The sequence below is a fragment of the Eutrigla gurnardus genome, assembly GCF_963514095.1.
Source record: "Eutrigla gurnardus genome assembly, chromosome: 8".
Classification (NCBI taxonomy): Eukaryota; Metazoa; Chordata; class Actinopteri; order Perciformes; family Triglidae; genus Eutrigla; species Eutrigla gurnardus.
The window spans coordinates 10,455,589-10,481,124 of NC_139922.1; the positions used below are offsets into that span (position 1 = coordinate 10,455,589).

Sequence of the window (25,536 nt, forward strand, 5' to 3'; positions counted from 1 at the left end):
TTGTTGATACTGCCTGCATGTCTAGTTATTTATTATTTTCCATTTCCCTTTTTTAAACATGACATACAGACCATAAAGCAGGGTAAGATTTTGGGCGTGGCTACCTTGTGATTGACAGGTTGCCACCATGGCTACCACACTACCACTACTTGTTAACAGCTTCACACCTGAAGACGGTCGAGCCAGATGCAGTAACTTCAGAATTAAAAACAAAACATGTCAAGTAAATGTAAAGTCATGTGTACATTTGGTTGTTGCTCTACTGATTTCAAATATGGGTAAAATATGAAAGTATTTATTTTATTCAAATAAAAATAACTGGTGGTAAAATCATGATGTGATACAAAAGTATAGACAAAGACATTTAATAAAGGAGACAGCCCTATGAGAGTCAGTTTCTTGCATCTGTGTCTTGGTTAAAAACATAGCCTACTACAAATAATAATAATAATAATAATAATAATAATAATAATAATAATAATAATAATAATAATAATAATAATAATAATTATAATTATAATCTATTAAAAATAAAACAATATTTTAGAACGTCCTGAAGTTTATGGTTGCTGAAGGTTGTGATGTGTGTGATGTTCCCATATTCCCCTCCGCAAGCCGCGCCACCTCCCATTTGGGAGAAGTCCCTCCGCCGCCGTATGTAGAGCCGAGTGAACGGAGGCAGAGCTTCAGTCAGGCTGCTGGCACACAGAGAGGCTGCAGCGACTTCTTCCTCTCTCCATCCTTCACAGGTGTCTCCCTCCCTTCCACGCCAGAACAAGTCACCCGGATTAAAAACAAACAAACAAACAAACAACCCCCCCCAAAAAACAAACACAGAAAAATCTTTTTTTTCCGACGTGCATGAGAGGGGAAAGGAGCGCAGACACACCAGAAGAGACATGGGAGCGTTCAGAGTGCTGCTGGGGAGTTTACACTACATGGGACTCTACATGCAACTTAGTGTCTCCACGAGGCAAGCTGGACACGGCGAGGTGGAGAACCACATCTCCGGGAACGGTAGGTGATCCGCTTCAGGGTCCTCATCCATTCCTTTCCTTTATTATGAGACTTCAGAAGGACGGCGGAGGTGATCTCCTCATGTGCTCCCGTGCACAGGAGGAATTAAACAAAGGCTGAGAGACTCGTACTGATCATGTGCCAACTAATGCAAATTAGTGTTTTCGTTGATTGTGTGCGTGCGTGTGCGCGCGCGCGCGTGCCCAATGAGCCAGGTATTGAATGAGAGAGTTTATCTGTCCAATGAGTGTATCGGTGCATGTCTCTATATTATACAGACAGGGTTTGCAGTGTTATTTAAATGAGCGTGTTCAGACCATTAGCAGTTCCGGGTCGTTAACGTGGTCTTTTGATGTAAATGGCGAGCCGGCTCGTGACTGACAGGATTTTGTTTTCTGTGAGAGCTGCAGCTCTTCACCAGTGTCTCTCCCCCCCCCCCCCAAAATCAGCGGGGTGATTCATCCAGATGGAGCAGAGGTGATGTCAGCTGACAGAGGAAAGTTAATATTCTCTTTTAGTTTACCGTTGAAACCTACGCTGAGCAACCGTCCCTCAGATCTGCTTCTTTCTCTCTCACCAGGATCATCCCTAAATGGCCTCCAGTGTTTACACTTTGTTACGTCATACAGGCTCACACAAACAAACACACACACACACACACACACACACACCCACACACACACACACACACAGTGTCAAGGCTTGTTTCGGTAACTTTGGCTCTGTCTGGCGATCTCCACAGGTGTCACGCTGCCGGCTTGGCAGACGTGTGTGATGTCTGCGTGGGTTGAAAAGTAAAGTAAGGAGGTGGCGGATGTGATGGCCAGCAGGCGTGGGTTCCTCAACGCCCTTCAGTCTTAGATCCGTTGGCAACTTTGCTTACTCTCTGTATTATCAGATGCTTCCCTGCAGCTTTACCTGGGACCCAAGCCATCTCAAACACCATGTCATCCCACACACGAAGCTGCACGATGCAAAGGTTGCCTCTAAAAATCCTCCTGAATGACATGCGATCTCAAAGCGGTGTTGTAACAGAAACTGAGACATGGGTTTGCACAAATACAATTACCTTGTCTCCATCTGGAAGAGTGACCAGTTGAAACTTGAGAAGTGTGAGTTGATTTTGTAAGCGTCATTGAGAGGAGAGTATCTGACACACTGCAATTATAGATAGATAGATAGATAGATAGATAGATAGATAGATAGATAGATAGATAGATAGATAGATAGATGGATAGATCGCCTGTTGCAACACCATCACTGTGATGAACAAAACACTTCAGTAAAGAAAGCAGCATCAGCTTTATTTTAGCCGATGCCGATCTATTAAAATATACCCGGGTCAGCCCCGATACTCGAGGGGCTGACCCGGGTATACTCGATACTATGTTATTGTATGAGTAAGGGACCTCCCTGTCTCCCAGTCTAAACATCTTCTGGCGCTAGCTTAATTTTTAATGGATAAATATGATTGGCATTGACCTTCTCGTCCAACTTTTGGGAAAAAAGCAGAGAAAAAGTGTATTTCCCAAAGGGTCAAATTAATCCTTGAACTCAAGCTTCACTCACTCATTTTTCATCCCTGAGCTTCCAACCACACGTCATGGGGTACTTCTTATTATGCTCACTTATGCTTCCTCGGGTCCTCTCTCCTCCCATGACCCAGAAATTGTTCCATGACGGATACTTCTCACATTCTGATTTCTGACGTGTTCATCCAATAGACTGTGTGTAAACCGTGGATGTAGTTAATAAATGAACATCATGCTGTATTGAAGAAGACTTGAAACGAGTGACTGAGACTCATGTTTATAATGTTTAATGGGCTGACAAATCAAGAGAGAAGTAGAATAATTTTCTTGTAGTCTATATATTCTGCTCTTCTAATCTGATCTAATCATCCGCCCCCTGCTGGCCAGTAGAGAGAATGCAAGTTTAAGCCACTTCAGAATGGCTTCATTTTCCAGCAGCAGACACTATAGTATAACAAAAAGCTGTCTTTAACACTGGATAGTGTCTTCAGTTGTCATGGCAATGACACAGTTGTCATCAGGTGACCTGCTCATATGTGAGATGGGGCGGTCGTCCCTGTTTAAAGATGGTTTCTATCCACTGCCTCCCGGTAGATCTTCTAGTCCTTCCCTTGAGTCTCTGACCGCTCTCAGTCTGCTGATGTCTGTTCCCGGTGTTCAATCAGTCTCTCGTCACCTTTGCCGTTTCCTGCATGTCGCCTCTCTCGCAGCTGTCGCATGTGATCTCCTGTCTGGAGGTCGTACCAGCAGAGATCTTAAAGTGTTGAGCGGTTTGTCATGAGTGGCAGCTCCTTGTGACTTGAAAACTCCGCTTAGATGTTCTGACAGCCGTGGCCACGCACAGGAGTCCCACTGGGATGCTTCTTTCTGTTGCTTTAACAGTGTCCATCCTGATCTTATTCTCATCATTATATCACCATCCACCCATTTGACGTTTTTGTCTCATGGCGAACCCGTCATGCAGCAGCCAGGTTTATCCACACGAGCATGACTGATGTGACGTTAAAGGATTTCTCTCAGAATATTTAGTGTTTCTCCTTTTCTTGACATTCAGAGCAATATCAGTAATATGTCACGGCAGGTTGACGCATCCGTAACACCCAAGAGTCATCTCAAGCCGAATAAATAGGCTTGTGGTAAGATGTGGGGTGTGTTGGATTGTTATGGAAATGAGTGTGTGCAGATGCACTTGTTTTTGTTTTGTCCCGAGGGTGGAATGAAAGAAAGGAGGAGGGCAGATCCATGTACTGTAATACCTAATTGAAATATGAAGTGGCCCTGCAAAGTAGCAATTAGCAAAACATTCAGAACACTGTGCGCGATACTGAAGTATAAGTCTTAATAGGATTGTCGGATACATTGCAGGTGTGGAGGGGGGGATGATATATTCAGGAGGATAAAACCACCTGAATCACTTTATTTTGCGAAAAGAATATGAAACATGCTTTACTTACTATATTTAAGTTATACTATCACTTAACTGGTGAAAACACCTTAATTTGCTTTTCTGGGAATATGAAAATTTGGCTTATATTTGGCTAAAGGTGGTTTCTGAGCCCCGTTGTCATAATTCATCCTCCTTTTCCTCCGCTGGCCCTCCAGCAGCCGGAAAACGTGTGGAAAAATGAAAGGACGAGACACAAATGGAAGAAAAACACTTTGGAAATCTTGAGCTTTGCTCGATTTTCATAATGTTCCAGTCTACATTTGCTGAGACTGTGCTTTAGTCATTGGTGCTTTTCAATTAACTCCTAATTGGGGCATGGTTATCCAGCGAGGCGATTGTTCCAGCCAATCAATTGCCTTAATTAATCAGTGATGGGTAAATGAGCCGTTGGGCCAATGAGATGCTCAAACTTAACAAAGGAAAAAGGATTGTAATGAGACAAAAGCAGCAACGCTAACAGACAGTTATTGAGTTGGCGGTTCCAGTCCGATGATACCAGATCTTATTTAGTTGATTTCCAATTGCTTCCATGTGTTCCTGCAGGATGGTGGCCTGTTTGCCACCAGTTTGCCTTTTATCTGGCAGAAGCAGTTGATAGTTTATTTTTCTCCCAAATTTCCCCTTTTTAAAAAATGTATTTTTTTCTCAACTGGCTGGAGAAAAAAAAAAAAAAAAAAAAGAAAGGAGGAGGATGAGGTATCCATGCCTGTGAGGCTTCACTTTCAGCCGGTCTTACATCTTCACCCCGTTTTGACCTCCATCACCAGAGGAACAAGCCCCAATCTGACAACCATTATTAGATTGGATTTGAACCATTCTCTCCAATTCCACAGGTGAATCATTTACCTTTCAGCGAAGGCAGAATCCTTTACGGCTGCTGCACCACCTTGAAAGGTTTCAGGCATGACTGCAACTAGAAATATACTCAATGGATGTATGAGGATAAAACCAGGTCTGACCGGCACAGATGCAATCACCGCCCGCCATGGTTAAGCCTCCTTTACAATCCCGTCTTTAAATGCCCTTTTCCCCCCACAATGTGTGTGTTAATAATAAATGTAGCGAGGGGAAAATAGGTCCACTTCCCCTCAAAGCAAAGTGGAGCAGTGAGGCAATGACATCACTCTTAGACTATTAAAGATTTAACAGTGGCCAATGCAGTATCACTGGTAAACATTCAGCAGCAGCTTGTGGGGTTTACTCAAGTCTCCTGCAGAATTAGACACCAAATGTCCCCGTCTGCTTCTCCCACTCACTCGCACTTCACTTCTGACGGCGGTGTGTAGACATGATAGTGGTGTTCCAGACACCTTCACAGAACTGAGGAGAAGAAGAAGAAGTGTTATGACAAACCGCAGTTTTCTTGAGTCCACTTTTATCTGCGTTAGGCTTAGTATCTGCTTTTTCATACCTTCCTGACCTTTCACCAGAGTGTATGGTATATGACGCTATATGTTGGGGTGGTCACCTAACACTGTACTGCTACAATCACAGCTGTAACGTTCATTTTATATTCCCTCCCTCCCTCTCTGCCTCTCCACCACACACACAGCGGGTACCAACCGTACTGAAGCGTCAGCCCAACGACACCCGGCGACTCAGCTGGACACACAAACACAAATGCTCCATCGCACTGGGCGCGTTACTGCGAGCTCCGGGCCGGTGTGTGTGAAACAGCAGGACACTCATGTCCATGTACCAACTGCGTCGCACTCGGACTCGCCGTCATGGAGCTCGCCGTGGTGTCGCTCTCAGAGTGAATTAAAGAGCAGGCTAGGAATCAGACGAGTGTTTAACTTAATTTCAATTCAGAATCAGTGAGTCATCTGATCGGTTATTCTGATCAGAATTAGAGAAGTCACAGATCAAACTATTTAGAACAAACATCAGCTGATTGGGAGCCAATATCTATGCTTTACTGTGTTTAATAAAATTGTAATTTAAATATCTTTAGGATAGATTTAAACACCTCAAAGTAGAGTGCGTGTGTTATGTTTTATCAGGGCCAAGTTTTTCAGATAACCACGGAGACCGATGAGCAATATTTGGAAGCAATATACGCAGGAAATGTTGGTGTCCAAAATTGAGAATGACACAAAGGCCAAACAGGAAGGATGGGTGAGGGAGTCGAGGAGACGGGGACAGGCTGACAGTTTTAAAGCTTGTTGGCACTCGGCGGTAGGTATAGCCAGTGCATTTAAGGTCCTGACCTCGGTATATACTCCTCACAGAGAAGACAAGTGCTGCAGGGCATCCTTGGATTAACTACAGACGGGAGAGGAATTATTACTGTAGCTGCCCAATATCTCCGCACAATGCACCTTACCCTCGCACAGCTGTCTCAGGACATAAAAATAAATCTTGTACATGTCTCCGGGCTTTGTCTGCGTATCCTTTCCATGAGCAAAGTGTACTCAGTGTAATAATCCATGACATTTTCATATTAATGGCTGTTGATTTTGCTGCTCTCCACCATTCACTGATGTAATTCAATAGGGGTGAATCAGGTTATATCTACTTCATGATAGTGGTTGTATTTCAAGGATCGCCACACGACAGTGAGAATCATATAGAACGTTTTTGAATATTGGGGGGAAAACTGACTTGGATTCAAATGGTTGTTTTATTCAAGTGTTGTTGATGCAGAATTGTGTACACCAGAAATCTGAAAAAACAATGACCACTGCACAGAAGTCTTGGCCTGGATATCCGTTATCTGGATGTCCGCTGGCTATGCCAAAAACTCCTGAGATGTTGGCCGTTGAGGCTGAATTGTCATCAGACCGATCGCCCACGGGTTCTGAGATCCTTCATACATTTCTTATTTATGAATTCAAGGATTCAGTGGCACCTCAGAATTTATTTTTTTAATAAGGTAGAAAATGGTTTACAGCTCAGATGAGACATCCGATTCGACAGTATAACAGCTCTGCAGAGCGATAGGGAACAGAGAATGGTAGAACAATGTAAAAGAATTAATGGAATATGCCTGGAGCATGAACTTCACTCCGGCTTACAGTCGTACCATAGCCGTGGTAAGTGGAAGGAAGGGCACAACACTGACTGGCTGTATCTGTTCCAACCTGCCGATTTATCAGTCTAACGGTCAGAAAAAACAACAGCACTTCAGGTACTCATTGCACTCAGACCTTCTGTGTCCTCTATTATTCCTCCTTCCTTCCGTCGCCTGCCACCGCTCACTGCATTGTGTGTAAAAGGAACTCTGAATCATCTCCTCTCTCTTCCCATTCCATCAGAACGCTCTTCAAAATCACCACAAACAAGCTGCGGGGTCAGCCGGCAGTCAAGGACTCTCCCTGTCTTTCTTTATAAGTAGCTGCTGCTGCGCTCGTCCTTCACTCTCATGTGAAGTACTTCACTGTTGTGTTTGTGCGAGTGTGTGTGTGTGTGTGTGTGTGTGTGTGGTTGGTGGAGGAGGGGGGGGGGGGCAGGCGTACTTTACAGGAGAAATGATTGCGGGCAGCTTTGAGCATGGCGATCCAAAGCTACACTTTCTCTGAGGTGTCCCTCCGTGACTAAAACTCATCTCCGGAACTCATCATCAAACCCACCGGGTGTCTCTCTCTCTCTCTCTCTCTCTCTCTCTCTCTCTCTGCGTGTGTGTGTGTGTGTGTGTGTGTGTGTGTGTGTGTGTGTGTGTGTGTGTGTGTGAGTGAGACTGCAAACTTTGTGTGAGAGATGATAAAGGCTGCTTTGAGACAGATGATCCAAACCTTCTCTCTCGTATTCCCTGTGTGTGTTTATTTCTCTCTCTCTCTCTCTCTCTCTCTCTCTCTCTCTCTCTCTCTCTCTCTCTCTCTGTGTGTGTGTGTGTGTGTGTGTGTGTGTGTGTGTGTGTGAAGAGATGTAAGGGGAGAGAGTATTCCCTCTATTGCACTCAGCATGATGATGTTGGGGGAAGTGCTTGGCTGTGAAGACTTGTCTGAGAGAGTGTTGCTTATCTTCCATTAGACACATTACTGCCAACGTTGCCATCAAAGACACACATGCACACAGACCCTCCGATTTAGACACACACACACACACACACACACACACACACACACCCCTCTCCTGGGGAGGCACTTGGCAGTATTCATCTGTTGGCAGTCTCACTGAAGGAGGGAGGAGGAGGCAGGCAGAAGAGGGGAACGTGATGTGTCCGTGGTCCAGGATCAGTCATTTACAGCCTGAAAGAAGTCCTCAGCCTCCAGCAGGCCGCCACATAATTCAGTGAAGTAGCATTGTTCCCCGGAGAGCCTCTCTGATTTGTGTTGTGACTCTTCTTCAGACTATGTATGCAACTGCATCTGCAGTATCGTTGCTTTGACATTGATTATTCTTCTTTCTACTCAGCATCCCATTACAGTTCTGAGGTTATCTGCATTTATTTGACTAATAGAACTGTTTTCAGTCTGCAGGATGGTGCTATATACAGAGCAGTTTCAGCACAAGTCCTGGTGTGGCATCAAACAATGCCTCAGTGCTGCAGAGGGAGTCTGAGAAATTGATCACAAATTTCGCCTACAAATTAAACCTATTTGTTTCCTTTTTTTAAATCAAGCAAATGCTGCAAAAAGCTGCCTTAGTGCTTTTTTAAAAATCACATTTGATGCAGCAATGCATTTAAGGATGACTCGTCAGTCACATTGTTGTGCATTTATCATTAATGTACTGATACAGCCGTCATTTCATAATACAACATTTACCCTTGTCTGTAAACAAGGAACCATTGCTTTGAAAAATTGCTATGAATTTAGATTGTGAGATCTACTGTGGTCATTGTAAGTTGCTTGTGTTGTGTGAAGCTATAAAGACAGGTGAAACTGACTGTAACTGATTCAGTTAATAATATAACTTAAGAAATGTGTCTTTATATCTAGGGCTTTTATTGTGAAAAGTCAGAACAAAAGGAGTATACACTCCTGTTGTCAATGTGGCGGCAATAAGTATTTTCCCAAATAAATAAATACATTCAAAGTGCTTTTGAGACCGTCTGTGTTATGATGTTCTGCTCACACTAAATCTATTGTTTTGATTGATTTGCCTCAATCAGTCTTCTCTCTCTTCTTTACGTCTTGTCATTTTTCCTTCAGAGCAATGCATGATGGTATATAATGTTCGGTTCGTGACCATCGGTTGTACACTATTTTACAAGATGAATTGTGGGATACTTTGAATCCACTTTATAGGCTATAATAGATCCCAGTATGCATTCAGACAGCACTATAACATGTCACTATATATTCAACAATATAGTGACTAGTGGGTGATTTCAGACAGCCATTGAATGACACACTGTTAAACCTGGTATGTGCTGACATTTTTCTCTCCAATTTGTATCCCTTATTATTTTTAACACATTGCTTTTAAAGTCTATTAGTATGGCTGTATTTTCCTGTGTATATGTGTTACATTAAATATGCTGAATTAAAAATTCAGATCTTCTTTTTAGCTGCATTTGCTATGTAAAGATATTGTGGCGTAATGGTTTTCTGAGCAGAAAATGAAGTGTCTCTCTGTACTGAACTCAGCAAACTGGTTCGGAAAAGTGAAGCCATTGCTGAAGTGCCTTAAACCTGCAATCTCTCTGCTGGCCATCGGGGGGCGACTCATCTGGTTGTGAAAAGAAGTTAATTTGCATTGCAAGTCAATGATAAAATTAACCTTCTTCTCACTTCTCCAAACATTGTAAACATGAGTTTATGGTCTCAAGTCTTCTGCAGCATGATGTTTATTTTGTAAATTATGGTCCTTTTGGAATAAAATAGACCATAAAGCAGGGTATGCTTCAGGACGTCGCGACCTTGTGATTGATAGGTCACTACCATAAGGTGTTGCTACTGTGGCCTTCTGACAGCTGCTGCCACGCTATAAATGCAATTAGCAACCGAGAATTCTTAACACTCAGCTGTCAAGTTGTCCTTATATTAAGAAGCTAACTTTGTTAACAGCTTCACACCAGAAGCCAGACGAGTAATGTTGCTGCTCGGGTTGCTGCTCTGCTGTTTGTGTTCGTTAGCTCCACCTGTCGCTCCTCCACAGTCCAAATAAGGTCACTTCCATTCACTGGTTGCAAACATTACAAGATGGCAACGACCAAAATGGCAAACTCAAGGCTTCAAAATCTTAGTCCACAAACTAATGGGTGAAGATGACGATGACTTCGTCCACTTCTTTTATACAGTCTATGGTTGCACCTAGCTGGTCCGGCCGCACATGCGTTTTAGTGCAACTGGCTAACTAACCGCTGCACTTTGCTCATACTGCGGTTACTAACAACGACGCCCCAACACAAGGCATTGTCTGGAAAGCGTAGTGCTGACCCTCCAGTTCCACTGCAGTTTAAATTATTGGTCATCGTCTAGCCCTTTCAGCGGTTTGAGCTCCCTCCCTCTCTCCTGACCTACCAACTGCCTCTCGAGGACTTCTGCTCAGAAGAGAGTATATCCTGCTATTCTATTTGCAGTAATGTTACGGCCCTTTGAAATCAACCCATCACATCATCAGCATGACTTCAAGCGTAAGGGGAAAACTGACTTTGAAGATTGCTTTAATGTGTTTGCTTCTCACCCTGCCTTTCATCTGGCTGATATGAATGCAAGTCAGGCCCACCAATGAGCCCGGGCCTCCCTCCCTCCATCTGACTAAGTTTTTTTTAATAAAAAGAAAACATATGCACCTTTGTGATTGTACATGTAAAAAAAAAATATATATATATTTGTTTAGTTTTGTATTTTGCTGCCTAATTTAGGAGAAAGACAGGAAACCATTCAGATCGCACATAACTAAGAGATTAAGGATGCCCTGCTAGGCCAACATGCCTCACAGCATTTTGGGAGCTAGCATTAATTTGGTTGGTAATCAATTACAGAACCCGATACCAATGATTGGTCCTACCTCTGCAAACATTGGCTTGTGTGACACATTCAGAACTATTTCTTGAACAGATTCCGTGTCTAAAAGGCTTTTAGACTCTGAGCTCAACACATTTTGGAATTTTTCACAACCCTAGCTGTAACAAACAAATTTTGTATACAAGGTTCACATGAGCAACAGAAAGCCTACATGTATAAGATGTTTTTATGTGTTGTTATACTCTTACGTTGATGCTCTAAATGTGTGGCTTTACTGCCTCTTGTGTTGCCGTTTCCTTAAACATGGCTCTGAAAAGCTGCCGGACCTGCTTGTATTATATAAGCATAGAGGTTTTTTTTTTTCATATAAATCATGAGAGAAGGAGAAATATGTTAAAGTTTACTCCTTTAATGTAAAATGCCTGACAGGGACACCTCCACACACACAATGCAGCAAGTAGAGACAAAATAAAGCAAAGCAGCAAGTTTACAATTTTTTATTTATTTTTTTATTGAGAGAGAGAGAGAGAGCAAGATCGGGACAATGTTGCACAAAGGGTCGCTGATCATATTCGAACCCGGGGCCGCTGCGGTGAGGACTCGTCCGTGGGGCACCAACTCCACCACTGAGCCATCCTGGCAATCCAAGTTTGCAATTTTTAATAGTCACCCCTTGTGAAACACAAACACACACACGAAAACACACACACGCACGTACATTGATACAGCATGCTCAATTATGCGTGCTGCCCCCGGCCCTTTCCAGACAGGGTTATCCATTACAACGTCTCTGCAGTGACCAGGCCTAATTACGCCGCTGTGGAGAGCCTCTTTGCTACACAGTGGGTGTGAGTGTATATGCACACAGCAGTTGTGTGTGTGTGTGTGTGTGTGTGTGTGTGTGTGTGTGTGTGTGTGTGTGTGTGTGATTGCTGCCTGTGAGTGACTCTACAGCTCAGGGTTCGTTCCACAATTACCCAAACTCGCAGCCAAACTGGCATACAGATGTGTAGTCATTCAAAAGTATTGTTTGGAGTTCACACAGACAGACACTCCACTCAAATGCAGTCGTGCTCTTTCTCTCCTTAAGCCGGCTGCCAGTGATTCACATATTCTGTCTTTCATGTCCAACTAATAGGCTCTTGGCCATCTCTGAGGCCCTCCATGGTATTTACAAAGGCCTGCTGAGTTGGACAGCTTGGTACCTGTGGGCAGTGGAGGAACCATGAAACATGCAAACACCCACATACACACACACTCATACTCTTACACTTAATCGCTGCGGTCCAACAGCATCAAAGTATATGGTATTTTGTCTGTGTGGCTTGTAATGGCTGGCTGCACTGCAGATGAAACGCTATGGCTGGTTCGACTTGGTTGTATTTAATGAGTTTCATTTCATTATCAAGGTTGCAACTTTACTTTTCTACAATCAAAAATTGATACATATTTTATTCAGGGTCGAAGGTGATTTTCTCAAATTGTGTATTTTGCCCAAAGCCAATAATATTACATATTCAATTATATGAAACAGAGAAAGGTACATTTTTATATTTGAGAAGCTTTCAAAAATGATAATAAATTAAAGTTGAATTATTCCAGCTCTTATCACTGAACTTTTCTTTTTTAAATAAAAGAATATACACCAACGTTAGCTTCATAACCGAAATGTGAATACGTCTACCCAGACTTTATAGAAAGCCTGACAAGCTGTTTCCCCTTCTTCCAGCCTTAATGCTAAGCTAAGCTAACTGCCTCCTGTTAGAGCGGCATCAGTCGTCTCATCTATGGCCCTGCAGCAAGACAGCAAATGCGTGTGCTTCCCTAAATGTTCCCAAAGCGGTTCTTTGAAAGAATCTTTAATGCGTGTTAAAATGAAAACATAAATTCATGCCGAGCCTCTGCAGGACAGCGACACTTGTCTCCACAGAGAGCCGCTCGGAGCTCTGCTTAACTGTCCCCCGGGTGGGTTTCCGTCTGCAGCTGGCTGTGCTGCTTACAGAGGAACAGTTTGGTCAGATAGCGAGAGCTCCATAGGCCTAAACATGACATGGTATCAGTGATGAGAGCACGCTGCGTATCCAGCCGAATTACTAGAGGGATGCTCTAAACACGAAACTGCTCAGCGCTGAAGCTGTAAGTCCAGACAAGGGATTAGTGATGAGTATATGTTGCATATCAAATCACCTTTTGACTGGAAGGATGGTTTACCCGGCGGTACATTTACACTCGGCGTTTCCTTGTTGCTTCTCCCTGGATCCTTGGCCTCGCTTGTTTTCACTGCAGCTCTATTGCAGTGGCCATTTTGCCTTCTTTCCAGTTTCAGTTCTCCAGGATCTCAAAATGGTGTAGGTGCAGCCAAACATGGGAGAAGTGTTTGTCCTCCTGTTGCTGCATGGGCAACATCCTCCAACAGCTTCTGTAGCGCCATTACACATCACTTTTTACAGTGTGGTGACTCTTACCAGCCTGTGGTTTCATTACACAGGTCTCACTGTCAAGTATTTACGTCATCATTGGCCCATCCATTGCAGTTTACAGCCTGGCCTTATAGTTGAACGTTGACCCGTTTACAGCAGATGTATATACTGTATGTATGAGAGTTCATCCCGGGGGTCGCGTGGTTTCCGCTACGGAGCACTCACTAGTTTCGAGGGACTGGAGGAAGCCGTTCCACTTAGTCAGGCTATGTAAGTATGGGTCTGTTGTTTCGCTATGATGGACGTTTCACTGAGTGATCCACAGCAGCGAGTCCTCCGCTGTTCCCGAGGTATAGCGTAAGTTTCACTGACACTGAGTGATTACTGGTACTGTGGACCAGACCTGCAGTACGCAGCGACACTTTGCAAACATTGAAAAACACTGAAAACTGCGGCTGTGTTAAACGTTTCTTTACTTTTACACTCAAAAAAGAAAAAAACAACGGTTATGGATACGTTTGTTTTTCAGTAAAGCAAAACGGCAAGTACGTTGAAAACTAAAAGTCTCTATTATATCAGGCATTTAGATAAAATCTTCATAAGACAGGACTTTAGTGCTTATGGAAATAACATAATGGTGTGATTAGGCAGAGAACCGTGTTGGGAACACAGCAGCAGGGAGACCAGGGACAGTCAGACACTATGGAGTCTCAGGTAAGTTTGTTGAGCTTTTTGTTTATCAGTGTTTGTTCAGTAGAGGTTCGGTATTCATACTGGGACCTCCTCGGCCGTCAGTCAGGTCTCAGACATCAGATGAAAAAGCATCAAGTCTGAATGGCATCACTGTTACTCTTTGGCTCCACTGTGAGCTAACTACCTAGCGACTAAAAAGGACTGTGGTTTATTCTGCTTTTAGCACTGTACTTATTTGAGCTTGATGTTCTTGTAGAGCTGCTGCAGCAGACTCGGATTAGTCCGGTGACACAAACCTAGTGACTTTTTAATGTGTTTTTATAATCAATTATAAAGAATAAACAGTAACAATGCCTTCCTCTATAAAAATTGTATACAAGTAGTCTACAAAATGACTTTTGCCGGCATTTCCTGTGCCCCCCTCTGGCATTGCTCGTGATTTTTTATTTGTTTGTCTCCGCCAACAATGAAATGAAATCCACGCTCCCTGGGTGCATGTCTCGTCAGATATTAACAGTTGATCTGTCATGTCACTCCCTCTAGATTGAATGTTATTGTGAGCCACTGATAACCTCCGATGTCTCGCTGTTGTCCTGAGCCGCACGTCGTGTCGAGCTCATTAGCTCAACCAAACAGCGGTTTGAGAAAGACGAAGCCGGCCGTGCTGCGAATGAAATCTTCTGCAAGCGAAGCTTAGCGTCGCCATTGCAAATAGATTACAAGCGAGGAGCTGTATTCCCAGCGTCACTTCTGATTAGCGCCGCGAAGACGCCACTTTTTTTGTGGAGAGAGTTGTTCCTGTGTGACAGCGCGGCGTCTCCGAGGAGGCTTGATGCCTCGTGTCCCTATTAGATGTGACACTTTTCCCGCCTGTTATTCTTCTTTAATCTGCTGTGTCAAAGTCACGCTCTCTCTTTGTTTCTCCTCTTTTCCTTCAGTCTTTTTTTGGCTTTTTTTTGTGTCTCACTCTGCTCTTTGCTCCCTCCCTTCTTCTCTTTCTGTCTCCCTTTCTGCGCATGTTAATGTGGCCGAGGTGACTCCGGTGTGGCAGCCGCCGAGAAGATGAAAAGATCCCGTTCTGATTCAGGCACACTCAACTGTCACAGGCAAACTGGGTTTTTTTCCCCCCACCTCTGATTAATTGAATGTGATTAACTTTAAAATTCTGTGTAAGTTTTGGAAAGTAGGCCAGGTGCCTCTTTCCCCCCGTCAGCTCCTTGTGCTGCTGCCTGAGGACCTGAGGTGGTTTTAGTTTGATGTTTTTCTCTTAATGTAATGAACTGAACTACTGCATTTATTTGAAAACGATGCTCCCGTCTTCTTCCTCCTTTTAACTAGTTTATCAGTCGACTGTGGCTGAAAGGAAACGATTGTTTTGTTTAGCTGAATGTATTATTTTGCTTATTATATTGAATAGGTTCAGCTTTGCTTTGTAGCTTTTACTCATTGAGCTACAGTTAGTTACAGCCCCGCCAGACTGCTAACAAGCTCCGGTGTTGCATTCACAGTCACAGTATGACTTTGGTTTTTAACTGAGAAGATGATGTGTTCAGTTGTGAGTGTACATCTGTCTGTCTGTCCACGGATAATCTTGCATACTTCTGGACCAATCAGCGGCAAATTCTGTGTGCTCATTTATGACTGCATGCTTAAAGGTTGTATCAGCGATTCTGGGCTGAAACATAAATGATCACATTCATCTGTTTTTACCTCACGATCCGCTAGCTGCCCGCCCCATAAGCAGGCCGTCAAAAAACGCGTCTCTCTAGGCAGCCTAGGCTCCGAGATCACACACAAAAACAAATGGTACTTGCAACACCTCAAAAGCAAAATAAACAGTGTTCCAATCAATCACAGACAAGGGGTGGGTGGCACGTTCATTAAAATGCGCGTCCATGATCATTTTCAAAACACGGGAGGGAGGGGCTAGCTGGCTGTTTGTTTTGGATCTCAACGGAAGTGAGGGCAACCAGAATCGCTGATACAACTGCGCACCTTTTGAAAAATACATTTTATTGACAGTTTTATAAACCGTAATTGACTGTGGACTCGTCACAGCTGGTAAGTCAACAACTGCTTCAGTTTGGAAACAGATTAATATTTGTTCCTTTCTTGATTTGCCCCCCAAGGCAAGACAATTGTAGTCTTGTGGTGTGTTTGTCCAGACAACCCAATCCCAAATGATGTGTAGGTGTGAATGTTATGTCTTAATGCTTTTTTTTTTCTAAAATTTTACCAGACTGTTTGGTTGGATGTCCTGATGCAGATTACATTACAAAAAATCTAACACAGCTGAGCTTTTTCTGCAATTCAATGATATCTAGTGAGGTACTCCTGGATCATTTCATCTGCACATTGAAACTTACACAACTCAAATTCCTGATAGATTGCTTTGTAATGTGAGCGGTGTGTTTTTTTTTAACTGTTTATCTGGCGGTCTGAGGAAGAATAAAACCTGTGTGTCACCTGTGAGATGATGAAATGTGATCCAGGAAGGTTTGAGTAAGAGATCCGTTTACAAGCTTATCAGTCAGCTGCACATTGGTTCAAAAATACCATGAGTTTTTTTTTTTTTAACTCTGGTGAATATAAACAGGCCGGCTGAGATGGTCTGGGTCTGATCGAGCCCAGATTCAAGATATTTCTTATAAAAGGGTTATCGCTCAGAGTCCCGCGGAGTAAAATGAGGGCGATGTGAGTCACTTCACGTCGATGGCCAACTGTATTCATTCAAACCTGATTGAACATACGAGGTACATTGAATGGAAGAAGACATTTTTTCGATACAGGATGTAATGTTTCTGAATTCGGCTTTTATCTGCTGCTTATTTTTTAATACAGATATTTATTTTTGGTATTTTTATTGAGCTTGTAATATCACGTAATAATAATGACCTCATCATGAGGAAAACTTCCCTGCTGGTGGGTTTATGACCATGTGAATTATAAAAAACGTTCCTTTTGGAAAAGTGAGTCATGACTGAATTGGAACTCGGTCGCCTTATTGCTGCTTGCAGCTATAATTTGTTTTGCTTTTTCAAATGTCATTTCTTAAGAGTCGCTGCCTCGCTGCAAAGTGGGTATGACATTTGTTGTTTATTGGATGCCTTTACGTGGAGAAGGAGAGCGAAGCCGGGACAGAATGGGCGATGACATTCCATAAACGGCTGATTTGAAGACGCCGTCTAAATGAGGACTGGATGAGTCCACGTTAGTTTTAGTTGTAATGAGGAACTTTTTTCTTCACAGCTCCAGCATCATTATGCAGGAGGATGTATGTTATCACATAAATATAGTTTAGTGGCTATATCTATATGAGAAAAGGAATCAGCAAATGGGAGGAAACAAGCTGTTTCGTGTGTAAAATGACTCATTTCAAGGATTTTCTTTTGAAGGAAAAATAACTTGACATTAAAATATGTGTAGCTGTATTGCAAGTTAATTAATCTCCACTCTGATGTGATTTGTTTTAGCTAAATGATGATAGAGGTAGAGCTGCAGCATCTTCATCCTTTCAGCTTGACAGTGTCAGACCACAGCCCTGTTTTGTATTATTCCACCGTACCGAACTAGAGAAGCTTGTTTACTGTTCATTTCAGGAATCTTTTGATCCACCGCGGGTCAGTGAGCTCAGCGATCCTATTAACATAGCAGATATGTCTTTGCAGCTCCAGCTTCTGTGTTTAAATGAGCTCCGTGTACACAGACAGGTTGATATCTTGACATCTTGGCTTGCTTCGTTATATTGATTTAGCACTTTAAGAAAAATGAACAGCAGACTATTAAAACGCTATATAACAATTTGGCCCATTACAGCGACTTTTTAAGGGAACAAGTACGCTCTGACTTTTGATGTTGGTGACCAGTTAAATTGGTGTATATTTAAAAATTACATTTATATTTCCATTAATGGCTTCATGCATGTTGGTGTGGAGATAGTTTACTCTTCGTGTTCTTTCAGCAGCAGTTTCAAAGATTTACCTAAGTAAATAATGTATATTATCTAGCAGATCTCTTTGTTGGTTCGTCTCTCCTGAATGCTGATTAAAATCATTTAGGAATCAGTTACCCAAATCCCTGATTATTTGGATAATTAACATGCCCATCCACATTTAAAATGTTGGTGATTTTCCTGATGGAGTTGTTTCTATCCTGTAAATAATGAGCGATTGCAGTTTGTAAAGTGTGCAAAGTAGTGATGAATGTGGCAGACTTGCACTTAAGAGCTAACGGGTAAAAACAGCTCTAAGACGGCTCTTCAGCCAGCGTGTGTTGTAAAAAGTGCACCTACCGTATATGTGTAGCAAATGTGTCAATGTGTTCTGCCCTTGTTTTTCAAAATAAAACAAGACATCTCGTAATCCCATCTATTGCTGAGGGTTCACCTGTACAGTATGACCAAAGCCGCTGCCCCCTCAGAGAAAGTCTAATCCTGGGAGAGAGTGTCATTGTGTTATTATGCAGAGAACGGTGAAATAATTATGAAATAATTTATAGTAATGCTTGCATGAATGCAGCTTCTTTTCCCTCCTTTTTAGTCTGCAAATGATAGTTTGATTATTTCAACTGTGGCAGAACCAAATAATCACTGTAGCAAAGCTGCATTTGTTGCTGTGAGGCATGAACCTGCGGAGACCTCCTTTAGTGCAGCGACGCCATGCGTTGTCCTCGTCCACAGAGTGTTTACATTCAGCACAGGTCACGAAAACAGTGTCCTCTTATAAGCTTATTGTCATCAAGTGTTCCCAAAAGTGCATCAATACTGCCTGTTATTTTGCATCTCCTGCCTCCATCTTGTAAAGTTCCCTCCATGCTCTCTGTGACTGTGTTTGATTACATTCATTCTGTGATGAAGCTAAACGCCGGTCTGTCCTGTAATCAATGTCATTCATCAACGTCAGCCTTAATAGCAGCAGAGAAGAGATGGAGGGTAAGGGGGCCCTGCTGCTAATCCTCCTTTGCATCCGCTGGATTGTTTGAGAGCAGATCTAACCTCCTCTTGACTGTATGTTCCCTCTCAAAAAGACCATTTTGTGTAACGTGTGTGTACGATTGCGTACTTCAATTAGTGAGCGTTGGAAAGATGTGGGGGGGAGGAAGAGCGAGAGAAAGTCAGGAGAAGACGAGGAGGGCAAAGAGGTGTGATTTGTGTGGAGGGGAATTTCGCCACTCCCTGCCAGACAAGAAGGCTCGAATCCAGCTGCCAACAAGCCTCCTGCCCCCCCCACCCTGGTGCTGTACTCCTCCAGCATTGGACACAAAGCCTTTCTCAGCTCTGGCTTTTAACAGTGCACCGATAATAGCAGACTCTCTTGGCTCTCGGCAGACGGCTCCATAACTACCAATGCCGTGTTCCCAGTCAAACCAAATGGAGCATCAATCACTCTCCGTGTCAAGTGGAAGATGGAAAGCCCATCCGTGACATGACGTGCAATTCATCACATTGCAACATCCATAAATGTCCCTTTTGCGCCACTGAATGCGGTGATTCGAGCTGTTACTCTGTTTGTATTTGCAGCTCTAAGCATCACTCTGAGCTGTTGCTCTTCCCTGAAGACTAGAGCGCACTCAATGCAACAAGTGGGCCCGGACCTCAAAAGTCCACACTCAACCTTCCCTCAGCCTTTATTACCAAGATCAAAATTTTGAGAGCAAAGAATGTTTGAACAAATAATCATTTGAATGCCGGTGTTCAGAACGCGTGTAAGAACATATTTAGGTTTCTTGTTTAAATGATTTAATCCATTTGAACTGATCGGTGATTTTTCATGAAGCTGTGTGAAAGGTTTTCAACAAGTTGATTGGTTGTTGATTGGATAATTAAAGACTTCAGATGCTTTATTTATGAAACTGTATTCTCAGAATTTGCCTGACATTGATATTACAAAGACAAATGGATTGACAAAGAGCTGTGACACTGTATACCCAAAAAAAGTTGGCTTTCAAGTAAAGGTGCGGACTTCTCATTTCTTGCTAGTATATTGTATAACTATAATTCTCCTGTCACTGTGTCCAAGTGTCCTCAGGAAGGACAGGAGAGGGCAATAAAGGCTGCTACCATGTTGGTTAGTGATTGTGGTTTTCAAGGTGACTCATTTATTTTCTGGACCCCCGGCCTTTGCTACAAGTGTTTGGAATCTGGTTTTGAACAAGTGAAATCCAACAGTGATTCAACATATCACAACAATGTCCCTGAGTAGTAGTGTTATGTGTTTACTTGTAGGGATACTTGTTTGCCTTATTTGACGTGCTAATCATTTTTTTTTAGAAAATGTGCTACTTTTGAAGAAACAATGTATTAAAATTTGTGTTTTTTGTCCTGTAGATTGAAAAGCCTCAGGGAAAGGATGATTGATAAATAAGATGTTAAACAAGCCCAGCTGACTCAGCCCTTTGTTTAAGTCTCTTTAAACCATCCTTCCTCCTCCCCCCATAATGCCCCCCCCCCCACTGTTCCGAGTCAGGCCCGGCAGTGAAAGCTTACCTTTAGCTGTGAAGCTCGGCTGCTGGGTTTAAGCCCGTGCAGCTGTCGGCTGTCTATCTGCCCGTGTCTTCGCTGGAGAGCGTACTCCAGGGTGCATTAGAGAGGGTAAGGAGATTAGATACTGAGTGCTGATATCTCCCGTATCTCCCATCTCTCACGCTATGCCTCCTCTCAGCCTCCGATGCCCGGCCCGGGAGAGCGAGGCTGATGGCTCTTAGAGATGCAAGAGGAAGAAGGATGCTCCCTGTTGTGATTTCTGCAGGCCTGTTTCTTTCATTATGCCTCCTCTCCCGTCTGATTCTCTGAAACTCCTCCCTTGGCTGCACTGCTGTAGAAAATCACAACACTGCAACACCAAAAGAAAAGCGATGCATGAATACAAATCCGACGCATGTTTATGTTTATTGCACCGTTGAACACAATGGCTCTATGTCTACACTTTGCAGCAGAGATTTTCCTGCGTCTACGGCCGGAGCCCCTATAGATTCACCTCGGAGATGGCTTTATTGATCGCTCTGTCTCTGGGGGTGAGCTACACACCTTCACATTCATTGACTGGATGTTTGGTGAGGTGTGCTGCCGTGTGCCGGTACACTGTAGTGATGGGAACGAGGAAACTGAGCCATTTGGGAGAAGCAGACGTGTGAGGAGAAATACTGCAGGACACGTAGCAACAGCCTTAAAACAACTCTCGGGTTCCTTGTGACGACTATCGGATGATTTGCCACGAAATGTGGACACAAATATTCCAGTGTTTTTAAATAAGTGTCTTCCAATCGAGGGAGGAAAACATCTCCTTTCAGCACTCGTTGAAATCTTGTTTTACAAGGAATACATATCCATCCTTGACTTTTTGACCTATCAATGTTATGAATTTTATAGAGATTATATTCTCATAATCAGTTTGAATTGTAGGCTGTTTGTGAGCATTTCCAAAAGCGTCTGCTAAATGCCCTAAATGTAAATTTCCTTCATTTTGTGCTAGTGTCTTAAAATTTAGATCCTTATTCCATTTATCATTTGCTGTGAAAAGAAATAGTTAATTGAGCAGCACATTATATATTCTAATCATTAACTGTTACATTTTTTCCTTCTTTAAAGTCAAGCTGAATTGAAAAATGCAGAATCATATCTACAGTCATACAACAATATATGCCGAAAATATTACAAGAAATCTATTTATTTAACTCTATTTTTCTCTTCCTGCAAAACAAAATATGATGCTAGAACCATTTTAACCACTAATATCATGACGTCCATCCATCAATCAATCTGCAACTTCGGCTCTGCCCAGAGCGAGAGAAGGTTGTGAGTTAATCTTTTCAGCGATCAAATCAATTTCCTCCCAACGTTACGTCCCACCTGTCTGTCCTGCTTCACTCAGATATATATGTCACCATACGGAAGATAGATACTCTTGAAATGCAGTTTAAGCTTGACATGGAATCAAACTTTCTTTAGAGGCACCTGATGATGTAGATGATGATGATGATGATGATGATGATGATTCAAACCTGCAAAACTAATGACACCAGCCTCGACTGTGCTATGTGTTGAGTGCTAATTGGCAAATGATAACATGTTAACACTGTGAACATGGTAAATATTCTACCTGTCACACACCTTCACTGTGAAGTTTAATAGTGTTCTGAACGGGCTCCATGACGATTAATGACGGGTCACATGCAGTTTAACATATAAGAAGTTTGTGACGAAAACATCTACCTCTTAATAACCTTGGTGTTTTCTTTTTTTATGAAGTCAGAGACTCTGTATGCAGGCGGCGTGCCTTTTTACAAACCCTCATGAACACCAAGGCACGGCTCATAAACACGGTGGCATTTACGTATGGCTGTTTAAACCTTCATATCATCCATCACTCTTTTATAGCTAGTTAGCTCAGCTCCTGCTGCACTGCCCATACACACCCCACAGGGCGTTTTCATCCAGCCTTGTAAAAACCATTACGCACCTCGCCGTGAAGCGTGCATGTCCTTTCCTCTCGCGTCCCAGAGCTGATTCTTTTATGATATACTGTTGTTCCTTGGTGACACGTAATACCTTTTGAGGACATATTTTCAGGGTGTGTTTTAAGGTGATTCATGAACAGAATGACAATAGATCACTGTTGCGGTTTCAACACAAAAACAGGTTAATCTTTGAAAAACGAGAGCAGATTTCATGTATTTACATGGAAAGTTCCCTTAATCTTCTCAAATTTGTCGCTCAAACTGCTCAGATTAACTTCACCACTTAGAAAAAGCGTGGTAAATCCATGACAAATAGTAGGATGGGAAGGATTAAGTGTCTTTCCACAAGTGGCAAGAGAGAGAGACTTCTTTTCAGAAAGGTCTTTTTTTCATATTGTATTCAACCAGCATCCCTCCATACCCCCAAACTATGTGACGGTTAATATGCTGTGGAAACACATGATGTCATCCTGTTGTTTGGCCTGCTAATTAAAGTTGAATACTATTGTAGACCTACAGTGTATACTAGTAAGCAATAGCCACAACAAATTCCAGCTGTGCCATTCTACATTGAATTCATGCGTGGTTTCTCATTAGTGTCATCTTAAAAAGAAAAGAAAAGCCAAGCGTGTTTTAAAGAGACGAGGCAATCTTGCGGTTTCGGCGCTCTCAGACTGGATCGTCTTCGGGTTTGCCCGGGCTGAAGGCTTCCGGCAGGTACTCTGTATAACTGATGGCAGCTGTTTACCACAGAACTGTGTAGAGGCTCATTATTAGAGCGTGAAGCTTGTTATGAGGCCTTGTGAGAGACTCGTTAGTGGCTAATTATTTTCTGAAGAGCTGACTGGTGAGTCTTGATGGAAATGAGTACATAGAGGAGCACAGAGACGGTGCAGTACAGGAGGATGGATGGGGTGTAGCAGAGACGGGGGTCAGATGGGTCAGAAATGACTGCTGTGTGTCTAAACCTGCTGGGAGTTCCTTCTTGGAGTTTCTGCAGGTTAAAGTCAGCTTGTGGCTATTTGGGTTTTATGTGATCTGAGAAGTCAAGAGATAATTGAAATGATAAAAAAAATATTGTTTGAAGGGATAAAAGACAAAAGAAACGTTTATCAAAAACCAGGCAGTAACCTCCGGTTCTGAAAAGTGAAGCCAAAGCTGAACTGCCGTAAATGAGCATTTTCCCTACTGGCCATCAGGGGGCGACTCCTCTGGTTTGCATGGAAGTCCGAGAAAGTGAACGCATTTGATTTGTTATCTCAAAAAACCTCAGTCCTCTTGTATGTCAAGCTGAAACAGCTTTTCAAAGTATCTAGCTTCCATACGGTGACGTGTCCGAGTGAAACAGGATCGACAACTCACAACCTTCTGGAGCTCTGTGTAGAGTCGTAGTAGCAGATCGACTGATGGATGGATGTCATATTATTGGTTGATATTGGTTCTAGCTGGTGTAAGCACACATCTTATTTGTTTTTTCAGGAAGAATAAAATGTTGTTATGAAAATGATTATATGAAATAGCCTTTGTCTTTGATGAAATTACATTCCAATAAACCTCAAAGGGATTTAATTTGTTGCAGCAGAAAATAGAGCAAAACGAATGCAGACTGTATCATATTGATGGTCAGACAACATATGAAGAGATAAGCAGGCCATCTTCCTTTGCTGTGGTGGATGTGCATGTCTGCATTGTGGTATCAAAGTGACCCCATCATTACCCTTTTCCCTAAAATGCTAATCCTGTTTCAGTCCAGTATGTGTCCAATAAAGAAAGGGCACATTTTTCCAGCACCTCACAAGCTGCTTGTTTTTTTATGCAGCGCACAGAGAACAGAAATAGCCACGGCCTTAGTCCTTTTATTTTTTATTGTTCTAAGAGGCGGGCGACTCATGTGGTCCTTCAGAGCAAAATAAGGCGTTTGCTGGATGAGAAGCCACATCTCTGTGCCTGTGTTACTCTGATACCACACCAATACAGCTAATACTGCACCGAGGAAAACTGCATCTACATCTCCTGCCATTGATACAATGATTAGCCAATCCTTACTTACTGCTATTTTTAGTCATTCAGCAAATTGTTATTCAATTGTTTTTGAATCTCTTGAATGATCAAGTGAGCCTCTTCATCCTCCTGATGTCTCACTCAGATACGTGTGGTGAAGCAAGAATTATCGAAAGCACATTCACCTGAAAGCAGCGTTGCACTACAAAGGCATCATTGTTATTCTGAACTTGCTGCACCTGTTGTTGTTTTTTTTTTTAATAGAAGTAATCGCTGAGTGTTGATATGGTAATAATTTCTCGCACAGAGGTGGCACCTTTTTGTTGTGTTGAATTACAGGGAAAAAAAGAGAGGGAGAAATGACTCGTCCTTGGTGTTCTGGCTGAACCCCGTGGCTCAGGAAGCCATGTTCTCCTTTTAACCTTTTTCATTTGATTAAGAGAGAAAACAGTGTTTGACCTGCGCTGTGGGGAGTCAGGCCGGCAGCTGGGATTTGGGCCAAAACAGCAGGAAACTGAGCTCAGGGAGCTGGCAAAGCCAAGGGTGCTGAAGGTCCACACACACACACACACACACACACACACACACACACACACACACACACACACACACACACACACACATATATATATATATGCATGTCCTCGTGTGTGTGTGTGTGTGTAATCATGCACAACAAAATTTCTGATACTGTGTCACACAATACAATGCTCATATACGTTATTTCATTATGGGCACACATGTAAAGCATCCGCGTACCAGCATGTTCTGCAAGCATATAGAATTGACTTAAAGTTCCATTTATCATTTTTTCTTGCATATATCTATGACTTGTCTGTAGTGATATATCCACAGAGAATGCTCCCTGAACTCTACAGAACTTTTTAGCCTCTCTCAGCTTACTGGTTTTCTTTTATGGCTGCAAATTTACTAGGTGTTACAAATTCTCCTCAACAGCAGTTTTCAGTGAAAACTGCAATAAACCTATTGTTCCCTAGCAGCCTACAACCGGATGGTAGACAGAGTTAGCGGCTAGCTGGTGAACAAAGTCAACATGTAACACATGAAGAGTGAGAGTTTATGGTTTCAATCTCTAGTTTCAAGTCTTCTTCAAT

At 42.7% G+C, this 25,536-nt stretch overlaps 1 protein-coding gene across 1 annotated transcript in view; it reads left to right on the plus strand.

Annotated features, from left to right (window-relative positions):
• Positions 1-742: 742 nt before the first annotated feature.
• vstm2la (V-set and transmembrane domain containing 2 like a) overlaps positions 743-25,536 on the plus strand; it is a 42,212-nt gene continuing 17,418 nt past the window's right edge. The window contains exon 1 of the mRNA XM_084016051.1: positions 743-1,017. Coding sequence (XP_083872177.1) covers positions 900-1,017 — 118 coding nt within the window. The 5' untranslated portion in view covers positions 743-899. The remainder of the gene's footprint in view (positions 1,018-25,536) is intronic.